The 14125-nt window shown below is 38.6% G+C and overlaps 1 protein-coding gene across 2 annotated transcripts in view; it reads left to right on the top strand.

The window, feature by feature from the left end:
- Positions 1 to 14125, top strand: part of LRIG2 (leucine rich repeats and immunoglobulin like domains 2) — a 70680-nt gene that overhangs the window by 15527 nt on the left and 41028 nt on the right. Inside the window, exons 1-3 of one of the 2 annotated variants that reach the window (XM_061631981.1) lie at positions 11378 to 11406; positions 12630 to 12729; positions 13709 to 13783. In XM_061631981.1, the coding sequence (XP_061487965.1) occupies positions 13713 to 13783 (71 nt within the window). In that variant the 5' untranslated portion in view covers positions 11378 to 11406; positions 12630 to 12729; positions 13709 to 13712. Of the gene's footprint in view, positions 1 to 11340; positions 11407 to 12629; positions 12730 to 13708; positions 13784 to 14125 lie in introns of those variants that run through there. The other variant, XM_061631980.1, reaches the window with a different exon arrangement.

Here is a 14125-nt window from a genome sequence, read left to right as displayed (position 1 = left end):
TGCAGAACAGTGCTGTTTGCTTCTCACTTCAACTGCTTTTCCCCAACACCAGATTCCCCTCCTCGATATTCCCTTGAATATATTGTTCTTTTATTGGTTTTACGCACAGCACAGTACTTCTCTCCCAGTCTCTGCCACCACCCCCTCCACTCGAATAATCAAAGCTTCAGGTGGAAAGGAAGCAAGCCAAGCCTATAATAGCAGAGGAGGAGAAGCTGCTTTCATTTCAAAATATAGATATTCCATTTATCAATATTTCCTTTAAAATATTGATATTAATATTAATATTTTTGAGAGGGGAAAAATCAGACCAGTAAAAGCAATGGATAGCAGATAAAGAACAAACTTGAATTGATACTACCTGTTAAGTCAACAGGATGCTTTCAAAGTGGCACCAGCAACAGATCCCATCCCTAGTCACAATGCTGACCTGACAAAGGAGAATTTATCCTAATTGTTTTATAACTGTTTATCAACATCATAAATATGCCATTGTGGTATATTCACAAACGGTTCTCTGACAAAGACATGGATATATTATCATAATTAATTTCTAAGGACCTGAAAAACTATTCATGATTCAGAATCATCCTTGCAGTAAAAAAATGTGGGGATTTTAATGTAAAATAACTTTAAATTCGGTGTTTGACCTGCACTATAAATTCTTGGTATAAAATTTGTCCTTTCTTCCCACTCATAACATGCTAGCTCGGAAATGTTCTGCATGTGGTGCACTTACTTTGTGGTAAACAATAGAAAAACAATTAAAAGAAGCCCATGAAGCTGAGCATAGTATTACTTAGGTGCACTAGTAATGTTCTACTATTTAAGAATTTAAAACACTTAACAAACCTTTCATGTCTCTTCCAGAGTACATGTAAGCTTATGCCAAGAAAAAATGTTTCCTCTTCAAGAATAAGTGAGGTGTTTTGTCAGGAAAGCAAAAGAAAGAGTTTTTGTGAACTTGTGTAATGAGGGCAGGTTTTTAGCTTCTTGAAAGATTTCTAAGCAGGCAAAGGGTTGCATATACAGAATAGCTTAGCAGCAAAAGCAGTGGGAACCTGAGGTTCTCATGTTATGCAATCTTGTAAATGCTATAAGTAACATAGATAAATTCAAACAGCAAGTTAACAGTAAGTAAATTCTCTTACTGGTCACTTAAATTGTGCGTGCTATGTTTTCAAAGACAAAAATTAGTTGCCACATGTCCCACTTTATTATGATGTAGGGCATGAAGGTTTTGTTTGCCCTTGGCACATCTGCCCATTAGTTCCTAACTTGCAGAACAGAACCCCAGGGGATTTTGTTGGCAGTTTCAGTTGGCATAGTGTTGAAAGACACCGTAGGAATGAATTCTCAATCATTCATGGGAAAGAAAAATAGCAAGTTACATACCACCATGGGAGTAGCTGATGCAAGTGAACGGGCTTTGTGTTGGGGTATTCAAGATAGACAAAGTGATCACTATTTTCTTTACAATTTCTTACCAAATCTGTCACTGTTACTTTAGACTACTGCTTTTCAACAAGTGTTAAGTGAGGTCTTGCAATATCAGAATAAAAATGTGCTAATATGGAACAAATGTCTAAGTATAATCTGAAATGTTTTAGAGATTTTCTATATTAAACCTCCTAGGAATAATATTTTTCAAAATATTTTTGGTAATTTAGTGACGCTAGATGCATGGCAGGTAGTGATCTTGAGGAATTTCCCATGAAGCATACTTGCCTGTCCGTTGAAACCAACTTGCATTCCTGCAGTCACATACAAATCTCCAAGCGGATAAAAGCCATACCACACCAAGTTTCCTTTGACAAGCCCAAGAAAGCACAGCTAGTCACAGGAAGAATTTATGCAAGCATCTTGTAAACCAGGGGATCGCAAACAGTGGCGCCTGTGGATTTGTGGTTGAAGATGGGAGATTGCACATCTATCACATTAAATATTCATATAGATTTTTAATTATATTTTTATTGCTTCTTTTATTTCATATATTGTATTTTATTGTATCACTGTTTGAATTCTGTGGAATTACAATTGCTACAACTGGCAAAAAAAATTATTAATTGGCTATCCAAGGCCCTCTGCAATTTTCAAGTGGTCCATGGGGGAAATAAAGCTTGGGAACTACTGTTGTGAACAGTGAGGCCATGGTAAGGAATGCTGTGTAACAGGCTTTCTCAAACTTATTCATAGTGCAAACTGATGCTTAATAAGATTGTCTCAAAGTTCTGCCCCATTTGCAGTAAAATAATAACTACAGCAATTGCTGACTTGGAACAGTGTTGTTAGAAAGTCACTTCTGTTGAATCTGGAAATGATGATCTAATACTGTACATCCAGGAGGATACTTTGCTGACACTGACTTAATGTTAGAAAGCTATAGTGTCAGTTTGATCTTTTTGAAAAGGAATCTTTTGACATAAGGCAGCTGTACCCATTAATCTGGTTCTAGAGGCTGCTGACAGATGGAAATTGGCAAGGCAGTTTGAATTTCTCTATGGAAAATGGAAATGGACTGCCTTCAAGTCGATCCCGACTTATGGCGACCCTATGAATAGGGTTTTCATGGTAAGCGGTATTCAGAGGTGGTTTACCATTGCCTTCCTCTAAGGCTGAGAGGCAGTGACTGGCCGAAGGTCACCCAGTGAGCTTCATGGCTGTGTGGGGATTCGAACCCTCGTCTCCCAGGTCGTAGTCCAACACTCTACCGCTATACCACACTGGCTCTCACACTACACTGGCTCTCGGATTTCTCTATAGCTAAGACAATCCCTGATCCCATTTTGCACTGATATAGGTTGTGGTTTTTCGATGGGCACTGATTAATTATGAAAGGTTGCTTATACCTTTTTCTTTTTACTATTAGTGATGGTGGTGGGGAGAGATGTAATTAGCTTCTGTGAGAGTGCCTCCAATCTCCAGAAGTTGCTGGAGTCTGTTCTAGGTCTTTGACTTTGTTCTGCTTGTTCTGCTGCTTCCCTGCAAATCCATCTGCGCTCTCACAAGTATTACTTCTGATGCTAGGGAGATGATGTTCATTTTTCCTTCATTGCCATAGGGAGACATTCTAGTGTGCATTCTTTTCTTACTGTGAAGCATGCACCAGAAAGAAGGCACAGTTGCTGTGGCAATTTAATACTATAGAAGAAACACATAAAGTAGGGCCCCGCTCATACGGCGGGTTACGTTCTGGACCCCTGCTGAAAAGTGAAAACCACTGAAAAGTGGAACTCATTGAATAGAATGGCGCCCGAAAACCGCCATAAAAGCGGAACAAGTGCCTTATGAGTGGGACTTTAGTCTAATTGCGTCTAATTGAGACTGCCGCATTAGTGAAGCACTGTAAAGCAAAGCGCTGTAAAGCAAAGCTCTGTAAAGCGGGGCCCTACTGTATAGCATGTTGCAGCATAGATTTTGTGAAGGAGTCATTAACATGTAATTAGAATTCCAGGTGTTCTAATGTAATATTTGAAGATGAATGGATGTCTTTTATTTCTTTCCTTCTTTGACTGCTGAGGAAGGAAAAAATCATCCATGCTTCTCTGCTACTTCATAAATTTCAGGGCTAACTGCTTCAAAAACATGCTGTGATTCTTCATACCTTCCCTGAATTATTTACAGCATCATGGTACCGAAAAGCCGTATTAACAGCACCTCTGACTACATGATACTGCTGTTTTAATAATTCATTGGTTACTACAGCTCAATCCCTGTAGACTAGAATAAGTAGATACTCTGTTTATAACAGCAATTAAAAAATCCTCTTTCTCTGCTGTAGCCAGTGTTAATTTATTTTTCTTGTATATATTCTAATGATATTATGTATGACTAAGGGCTGCTACCCTTGCTGGCTTTGCTCACCAACCTTATCTACACCCCACCCTACAGAACCCCCAAGGCCTCCCCCACCACCATCTCTGTCAGGTGCCCCTAGCCATCCCCCCCACTCACCAACTCCACCCCAACCCCACCACACATGGGTCACCACAGCCCCCCCACACAGGTCACTGAAGCTTCTCCCCCCTCACCCCCTCCAAGGGTTGTCAAAGCTTATTTCCCATTCCCTACTTACCTTATGGCCTTGCTTGCCTGCTAGGACATGGCTAGGCCCTGCCTGGTAGGCCCCTTTGCTGCCCGTCTCTTCATTGTCGCTGCCTCTCCTCACTGAACCATGCCAGCAGTTTGCCTCTCCTTGCCCTCCTCACTTGTAAGCATTATTCTAACGGCACAGAAGCATTAACAGGTAGCGTGACTCCTACAAAAACAATGTAGTAAATTATTAGAAAGCTAAAGAGAAGAGCTCTGTTCATAGAATTTCATGCTAGTCTTAAAAGGAAATGTGATTAGGTAAGATAACGTAAAGAGGTTCAATGAAGAAAAATTCACTCTCCACCAGCCTCCTGTGCCTCTGAAGGATTTGGGAGCTCTCCTGAACAGTATTGTATCTGAGTAGGGGAACTGGGTGATTTCCAGCCTCCGCAGCAACCCATCCTACATTATTCAAGAGTGCCCCCCACACACTCTAGAGAGGCTTTCTGGAGGAGGAACAGGAGCGTTACTTATGTGAACTTCATGAAGTTCACTTACCATAAGGTGCAAGCCCTATACAAGTTATAAGAGAAGAGCATGCCTCAGACAGTTAGGTTGGGCCTAAGCATTTCTAGAAACCTAAATATAGTATATTACCTTTTTGTGTGCCAAGTACTGTCAATGACTTAAAACACCTGACATGAGCAATTTTACATTTCCATTAGACAGTAACAAAATTTGATTTCCTTCTGTGGTTTGTTTTCTATGTAATAAAACCTGTTTGTAACTGGAAAGAGTTTTTCTATTTAGATAAGAGATTTCCTAGTTGTCTTTTGTTTGTTTTGCAGCTGTCCACCTATTGTTGCTTATTGTTGAGAGATGTATCTAGACTTTAAGAAATGCAGTGGTACCCTATACAGGTTTAAGTGATATTTATTTTAGCACAAAGAGAAAACATTTGGTTGATGTTGTCAGTTCTTCATATCCCCCCTTCTCCCTCCCAACCCTCCCAGTGCACAAAGATAATGTGATGAATTGGCTATTGTTTGCCAGATTCATGTCACAAAATTGTAACTGGTTGTGGCTTAATCACAAAATAGATTGCTTGATTAAGAACATAAATACAGCCTCCTGGATCAGGCTAATGGCCCATCTAGTCCAGCATCCTGTTCTCATAGTGGCCAGTCAGATGCCTATGGGACTAAGTGCAATAGCACTCTGCTTGTGTTTCCCAGTAACTGGCATTCAGAGGCATAGCATGTCTGGCAGTTCAGCAGCAAAACTCTTGTCAGCTTTCTGTTTCCATGTGAGCTTATTATGAATTCATTTACTTGCCTTGACATGACTTTTGTAAGCTCTGACATGTTTGGAAAGTGAAGAAAAAACTCATCTGCTTGACTGTGGTTATCACTTTGTTTCTAATCACAGTTATTGAGAGCTTCATATAACAAGATGCTGTTATTTTTGCTGCTTAGGTAACAGTCATATTATTTTGTTCTCCATTTCCACCTTTCTCCACAAATGTCAGTGTGTTTAGGCCCACATTTTGTCATTTGGGTGAAGCAGTTTCCAAGAATATGTTTTTATTTGTCTACATTTAAAATTGAAGAAGAAAGAGGCCTGCAGGCAAATCCTAGTGCTTCCTTGCTTTTGCAACACAAACAGCAAAGCTAACTGGAAAATCTGCTTGATGTTATTTCTGTCCATTAAAATGTTGCTGGGAAATACTGCAGTGTCATGATGCTATGGCAGGTTTTTGGATTAGAGTATGATTCAAAACATGAAACTGGTTGTCGTAGCATTTGGTGGAGAAAAAGGGTAAATGATTTTGAGGGAATAATGAAATATTTAATAATGAAATAAGTAGAACATTTCTGTCAATGATATATGGATTGACTCTTAATTGTCCAGTGAGCCACTCTGTAGTAAAAGGATGTATCAGATTAAGTCATACTCAGAGTAGGCCTATTTAAATCGATGGATTTATGACTCATGACTAATTTAAGTCCGTTATTTCAATACGTCTACTCTAGACTTAGGCTGCAATCTAATACACACTTACCTGGGAGTAAGTCTCACTGAACCCATGGAGCCTACTTCTGAGTAGGCATGTATTGGATTGCAACATTAGTTTGATAAAAGCCAAAGGTTTTATTATATCTGAATGTTCATAGGAGCAAATTTGCATTTGTTCTTTTGAGACTGCTCAAACCATAAAATATATATTAAGAAATCTGAAATATGAGCATTTATATTTGGTTTTCCATCTGTCATTTTGGTGTAGTACTTTCATTTTAGCAAAAATAAATATTGCATCTTAAAAGAGAGATGCTATAAAATTCAGTAGCTGTTGCTGTTATCAGCTAAATTCTGGTAGTAGGGATAAAGCTGTTCCAAAAATCAGGGGAGAAATGGCTAATACTTCATCAATAGACAGGCATGACTGGCTAGCCGAGGCAGAACTTTCTGTTTTAATAGATACATTGTTCAAACATGCAAGCATCTATCAACAGTTTGCTAACTTTGACAAGATAAACTACTTGCCATCTCTGTTATCTGGACTGTTTCATAAACTTGTTCTAGGTGCCAACCCTGTTCTTTCACATATTGTGCTTCAGCTGTCAGCACAAGCAACCTGGATTTCATCTCCATTCTGGAGGAGAGCCAAAATATATTAAGAAGTTAAAATAGAAGCCTGCTTTGATTATTGTATGTTTGTAGTTGTTTTGGGAGCCTCAGTTTTAGGGCCAAAATCTCTTTGTTAAGAATGAACAGTGGCAGGGCAACTTGGAAAACAACATTAGTGTGTTTGTATAAACCACTAATACACTGTATGCCCAGTCTCAGCATGAATTCCTGACAATGACAGAAAGGACTTGCAGTGTGTTTCCGTGACAGTTCTTTGAATGTTTTCTTATGAGATATTTGAAATTGAGACTAAAAGCCTTTGCAAAAGAAAAGAAAAATAGTATAGTGGACTTTGCTTGGTATGTCACAAACATGTATGAATACATATATAGCCAGGCGTTTTATCCACTTAAATCATGTTGGTATTTTCACAAATAGACAATGAATAAAAAAAAGAATAAAAGATAAATTATTCTTGTGTCAAGAAACAGCAATTTGTTCTCCCTTCCAAGGTTAAAGTTGGACCCTTCCATAAAAACACACTGATTTTGATAGACTAGGAGGTTTCTTCTATCTTTTATTCAGGTTTTGGAGCAATAGGTTTCCACAGATACTGCTACAGGATAGCCAACGTGGTGCCATCCACATGTTGCTGTACTACAACTCCCATCATCCCTGACCATTGGACATACTAGCTGAGGGTGATGGAAGTTGCAGTTCAACATCTGGAGGGCGCCACATTGGCTACCTACATATTACTACAGTACTTTATTACAGTTATTTCTTACGTGAACATTGTCAACTCCAGGCAAATTTTGTGAATATTGAAAACTTTCAAGTATCTACCTAATTATAACTATCAGCATTTGTTGGTATATATCCAAGAAGGAGAAAATATGTAACAGATTTTGAGACAGTTAAAGATTCATCTGGGGTTGTTGGCATTCATGTGTAAACATAAACCTTCACAACATTTTAGGACACTTGCTGTAACACTCAAATAATGTTAGGTACTTTGGATGGTATTCAGTGCTAGGCCTTTTCAGAGTAGACCCATTGAAGTTTCTAGACATGACTAGCTTAGGTTCATTAATTTCAGTGGATCTACTGTATGGAACTAAGTATGACTTAGTGAATATAACTCATACGTTTTAGTAGAAATTTGTGGATGTTTTCTGAAAGTTTTCAATTAGCTAACAACGATTTTGATTTTTTCAGAATTAAAGTGGTTCATCAAGTGGTTTCTGCATTTTTGTAGCTTTGAGAGAGTTTATCATTTTAAATTTTCACATACAAATACCTGGTGTCCCATACCTCTCTAGTTTTCTGACTCTAGCCTACTTGATGGTATAAGGTTTACTGTACTCCCTTTTCATTACATTGTTGCTGTTCCCATTGTCATTCTCTTTTTTATAATAGAATGGGTAGTGTTTATGGAGTTTCCATGTGCTTCACTGTCTCTTCTTTGATTGCCAGTATCAATCAAGTTTGCATGTGAGCTATTTAAGAGGTCTGAATAGACAAGGTTGGTAACATTAGGACAGCAGCCTACCCTTGGTACTTTTAGCTGGTTAACACTACCTTCCCCCCTGCCGCCCAAGACACCTTCCTAGACTTCTGCGTGCAAAAGAGGCTCCTCTGTGTAGAGCACCTTCCTCCCCTGTTTTTTCCCACCACCCCATGACTGATCTTCTTAATGCCCTCCATGTTCATTCTCTACTACTTGTGACACTATCCCCCCCCACATTTCCCCTTTGGTACATGCCCATTAGCCCCCACCCATGATTTTGTATCCTTGATACACCTCACTTTCACTTCTCTCCTTCCTCGCCCCCTTCTGGTACACCTGCTTCCCACCCACCCCTATCAGGAATCCTCCTACTACATTGTTCTGGTGTAACGTAGTACACTCCCCCTTCCTCCCCTCTGAAGGAGCCTACTTCTGGTACACTCTCTCCCCTTAATTTTCTGTCGCTCTTTCTCATGCACCACATCTCCCTCCCTCCCTCCCAGATATATATGCATACATATGTATCTTCCCCTCCAGCCTCGCTCACTTGTGCATTACCCCCAGATACTGCTCTTCAGAAAAGCCGCTCCATGAAGCATAGGAATTGCCTGCAATAATAGTGAGCAAATAGATTTATTCCTGTTGTTTCTTCACCCTCCCCTTTAAAAAAGCCCCTTCAGCAGATGAAGGAAGCACCCATGGGCAGGAAACATAGCAGAGCAAATAGGGCTATCCCTGTTGCTCCTTCTGCCACCTGGAAAAAAAACTGCTCTGCATGGTGTAGGAAGCACCTGCACACTGTGCCCACTCCACATGGCTGGTGAGCAACACAGCTGAGCAAATGGGGCTCTCAGATATGTTTTTTCTAATTTAAATGTTGCTAAATAAAAATAGTCTGGTGTGTTTTTAATAGCTCCTGCCCACAAATATTATTTCAATAAACAATCAGTTGAGTCCATTGTTCAACAAAAATAACTTGGCGAGTCACCCTATTACTTTTGATAGACAATTATCAGTCAGTTTGTGCTATTTCCAGAACTTTGATTAGTCACTTCCCATTGCTGAGCCCATTCAATTTTTGCTGCAACCAATTCACTTTGGAGTAATATCACAGTTATAAGAAATATTTATGGTTTGTCCCAGATTTTGTCCTAACTATCCGGGCGAACTCCTGCTATTAAGGTTCTGTGCCACTCAAAACCAAGGCAGCTCCATCAAATTTGTTTCTCCACCTGTAGATTCTCCTCATTTTCTAACACTAAACATTATCTTTAAATATAAATGCTTCAATCTTTCAGGAATAAGTTATTCAAAAAGTACTTTATTGCCTCTCTGATGGAGGGTGATATTGAAAGATGTGAGAGATTCCACCCCTAAACTCAAATATGAAATATTTTTGTTTTAAATCATAATTCTACTGTAATTTTGAAAGTCAGCTGACTTAATTTTAAAATTATTTTATATATGTGAATATATTCATCTCTTTCTCCCCTCCCAGTGTGTTACAGGTGTTAATTCACCAAGTTTGCCCAATATGTTGACTGCATAATAATATTTAACCAAAAAAATTGCTAATCAAAACTTTTTCCAAGGAATAATTCTCTCATCCCTAACTAAATCTTGGCAAATTGTTTTTTTAAATAGGTTAATTATTCCCCAAAGCAAAAGTCGATATACTTTGATTTAGTTTGCTTCTGTATTTATCCCAAGACTCTAACAATTGATCTGGAACTGGCTTTTGTCTTAAATTTCACATTAAGTTTCTTCATCCCATGGTAAAGCTTCCATAAGGAATGCAGTAAATGCTCATTCAATTTGTTAGTAAACATGGGTTTCCTCTTAAGTAATTGCTGATTTAGTCTGGTGATGCGTGTGGACACAATGGCACCCTTGAGGTCTTCCCCATATGTCCATGAAGCGTCTAAGCCCTCCCCCTCAGTTCCCCCTTTGTCATGAGGGTGAGGATGACTACCTTTTTCTCTCTTGAAAACTCTAGAGCTGGAGGAGGATGTTGGAAGAATGATGCTCTTTCCCACTTACTTTTTTAGCTTTATGTGTGTTTTAAGGCTAAGATTAGTTTTGCTCGAACCAACTTTTACCCATGTCTCTTGAAAAGCAAATGTGTGCATGTTTTCTCTCTTTCTGTCTCTCAGGGAAGGGGGTAGAGAAATGGCCATAGGAGATAGCAACCCAAAATTGAAATATGTCCAAAGACCTAAAAAAGTTATTGTGCTGTTTTGTAGTACCAAATCAGATTGGGATATCACAAAGAATTTGGGTTGGCTTCTTGATAGAATCTAAAACATACTAGGGTAAGACAGTATTTTAAGTAGTCTCACCAGTCAGTGGTATAAAAAGAACTAAGGGTGCCATGCTCCACATTATCAGTGCAGATTAGTTTCTTCAGTTTGACATTTTTTAATGAAACTATCATATTTTCAATTGGAGTACATTGGAAGCTTGTTATAATACAGGGGGGGGGACAAAGGCTGTACCCACATTTTAGGGGTTCTGAGTTATAACGAAAACCGCTGTATACAGTATTGTACTTGGGGACATCATCATACCAATTTGTATTACTAATTTGAAGTACAGAATTGGTGGCAGTTACTCAGGACTGGATGATTTGGATGAGTTTTGGGTATGTGTAAAAGCTACAAAGGTGAAACTAGAAGATCCTATGTCGCTTTTGTGTCGTATTAAATTGTATGTGATCAATTTACAAATAGCTCTAGTGTCTAGAGCAGTGGTTCTTAACCTGGGGTGCATGCACCCCCGGGGGTGCAAGACACTTTTTCTAGGGGTGCAAGGCATTGTTCAGGAGATTTTAAAAATTCATTTATCTTAACTAAGTTAGGCTAAAACACACATTAAAATAAATTAAAATTAAAATAAAAAATGAACGGTATTTTTTCAGGGGGTGCGAGAGCATATTTTGGAAATCCAAGGGGTGCTGGCAGTGGAAAAGGTTAAGAACCACTGGTCTAGAGGAAGGCAATGGTAAACCACCTCTGAATACCGCTTACCATGAAAACCCTATTCATAGGGTTGCCATAAGTCGGGATTGACTTGAAGACAGTCCATGTCCATTTTTTTTCCTAGTGTCATTGGAACTAGTTGAATTTTATACTACCTGGTTATAATCTTGTAATTTTCTCTTTCATCCTCAGAGACTTCAGTCCTTTGTTACCTTCAAACTGGAGCATTAATTCATCAGGCCAAATATTACAAGAAGTGTAAGTTCTAATAGCTATCTATACTGTAATGCATAATGAGTTTATTTTGCTGGTGGGGTAAACAGCTGAACTGTCGTAATATTTCAGAGGGATAGAACAGGCTGAAATGTAGGAAGGGAGACGTAGAAAAAGCAGGGGACAAGCAGGGGGCCAGCCTGGTGCCCTCCAGTTGTTGGATTCACAACTCTCATCAGCTCCAGCCAGCATGGTCAATGGTGAGGGCCAATGGGAGTTGCAGTCCCAACAATATCTGAAGGGCATTACTTTGGCTACCCCTCTACTTTGAAAGTAGGATTGACAGAGGGAACAGTCCAGAGAGGGGATGCTGGGAAACTGACCAGAAGGAAGAGGTGAACATGGCAGGAATTATAGAAGGTTGTCATTTGAATACTGGTATGAATTCACCAGTATAATCTTTGGCTATAGGTTTCTAGTCATAAATTCTTTAGACTGGAGATGAGTAGTGTGGATTTCAGCACATATTATGTGTTTATTCAGAAGTAAGTTCCATTGTCTTTAATGGGCTTACTTCTAGGTACCTAGGATTGCAGCCTTGGAGTACAATGGTGAATTTATATATTGTTGACCCTAAATGTTGTGATTTACCTAGGGGTTCCCCAACACTGGAGGCATTCAAGAGGCATCTGTTGGGTATGCTTTAAGTTGGATTCCTGCATTGAGCATGAGGTTCAATGCGATGGCCATATAGGCCCCTTCCAACTCTGTTATTCTATGATCTTGTCAGATGCAGTTAGTTAATAGTGTGCACTCCTGTTGCACTTCCATTGCTTAATTTCTGGTTATTAAGATAGAGAAACAGCAGTGCCAGGGAGTTTGGAAATGATGCTCTGTTAATTTTGACTTTAAGGTTTAGCAATAAATGTTGACTCCCAAATGTTTGTATGCTCAAGTCTCTCCAGAGAGCAGGATTTAGTAACATTTGGAAATCATATTAATGTAGGGATTCTCCAATTTTTTTCAGCTTGAAGGTGTAATTCATAATTTGAGAAGCTGTCATGAGCACCACTACAAAATGTCTGCCATGTGGGGAGGGGAACTTCCCCAAGAAACTGAAAACAAGACAGAGATTGGTTATGACCCCCAAATATCAAATTACATAGTGTTCCCACAAAGCACACCACCACAAAGAAAATTATGAAAGCAAACTGATGAGGCTCAGAGACAATAACTTGCCAACAAAAGTAACGATAACTTGCCAACAGGTGTTCCAGGAAAATGAAGATGATGCTGGAAGTTGACATCTTACTTTTCAGTGCACTCATTTCTTTAAAAAACACCAGTGGAGGACAAGGAGCATTGCAGGTGCTGTAGGAGGTGTTAGCAGGTGCTGTGGTGCCCATGGGTGCCACATCATAGAAAGCAGATCTAACCATAATTCAAATAATAATCTTTTAGCTTCATGTCTACTCTTGCTAGCTGAATTTTCTATTTAACTAGGATTATTAAAATCCTTGCTAATTTAAATAAAGCATAATATATTATGAAGTTCATATTTGAGGAATATGCCAGTGGTGTGTCTTGCAGGTGTCATGAATAGAGATGTAAAATTTCCAGAAATTTTGAAGCCATGGGAGAAAACGGAAATTTTCAGAAAAATTGAAAAAATGCAATATTAGCACTTTTTACAGATTGAAAGTTACTTTGTTACTTCAGGAACATAAAATGTAATGATGCACAAGCTGGTTTGGCATAAAATTATCACATTTGGTATATTAAAAGTACATTTTATTCAAACAATTATTACAAATTGAATTTACTTTTTTAAATTTTTACTTTTTTGTAACAAATGTCACTACAAGCTCCTGAACTGTGAGGAACCTGTTTCGTTTTGCCAGTTTATGAGGAGCAGACAAAAAACAATTAAAAAAAAACAAGAAACCATCAACATTAATAACAAAGAAAATTATTTGTCTCCGCTAGTTCTCCACGGTGTCAAGCAGACATAAAGCATCCATTCCCATAGAAAGAACTGAGAAAAAGGAGGGACCAAGATTCAGTGAAACATTTTATTCATCATGCTAAAATAAAACATTCCATAATCCATTTTTTCTTCATTTTCTTCAATTTTTCAGAAAAAAAACCAAAAAAGGCTTTGGGGGAAAAAGGGGGGGGGGAACATTTTTTCCTGAATTTTTCTGTTTTTTCGCGGGCCTTCACATCTCTAGTCACTAGCCTGAAAGGGTTATAACAAGATTTCAATACACACAGTGCTTATGTTACTCTTCTGTCTTTATTGATCATCTCTTTTTTCAAAGTACTAATAAAGAAATGTCTCTTTCAGAAAAATGAATTACAATGAGCTAACTGAGATTCCATATTTTGGTGAATTGACTTCTAATATCACACAACTCTCACTGTAAGTAAATTATACAGCCAGCATGGATTTTTCGCATTCTGCAATGTTAAATGTTAAAATACCCCTCCCATGCCATTCTGCTGCTTTTCATAAGCACATTTCAAAACAAAACCTATAGTCCTGAACACTTACTTAACAACCCTCTAAGTTTTCATGGCAATACACAAAACACTCAGAGAGAATCAACAGTTCATAGTGTAAAACAAGAGAGAGAAAAATCCAGACCCCTGTTGGACTTTTTTCTGTCAGTGATCTCATAATTTGTTGAAATTAATTAAAAATTAGCCATGTTCACAGAGTACCTGTAATCCTATTACTGACCTTGTCCCATATTCTGACCGT

The sequence above is a fragment of the Rhineura floridana genome, chromosome 6, assembly GCF_030035675.1.
Source record: "Rhineura floridana isolate rRhiFlo1 chromosome 6, rRhiFlo1.hap2, whole genome shotgun sequence".
Classification (NCBI taxonomy): domain Eukaryota; kingdom Metazoa; phylum Chordata; class Lepidosauria; order Squamata; family Rhineuridae; genus Rhineura; species Rhineura floridana.
The sequence above is the reverse complement of the archived record's forward strand: the minus strand, read 5'-3'. Positions and strand labels throughout refer to the sequence as shown.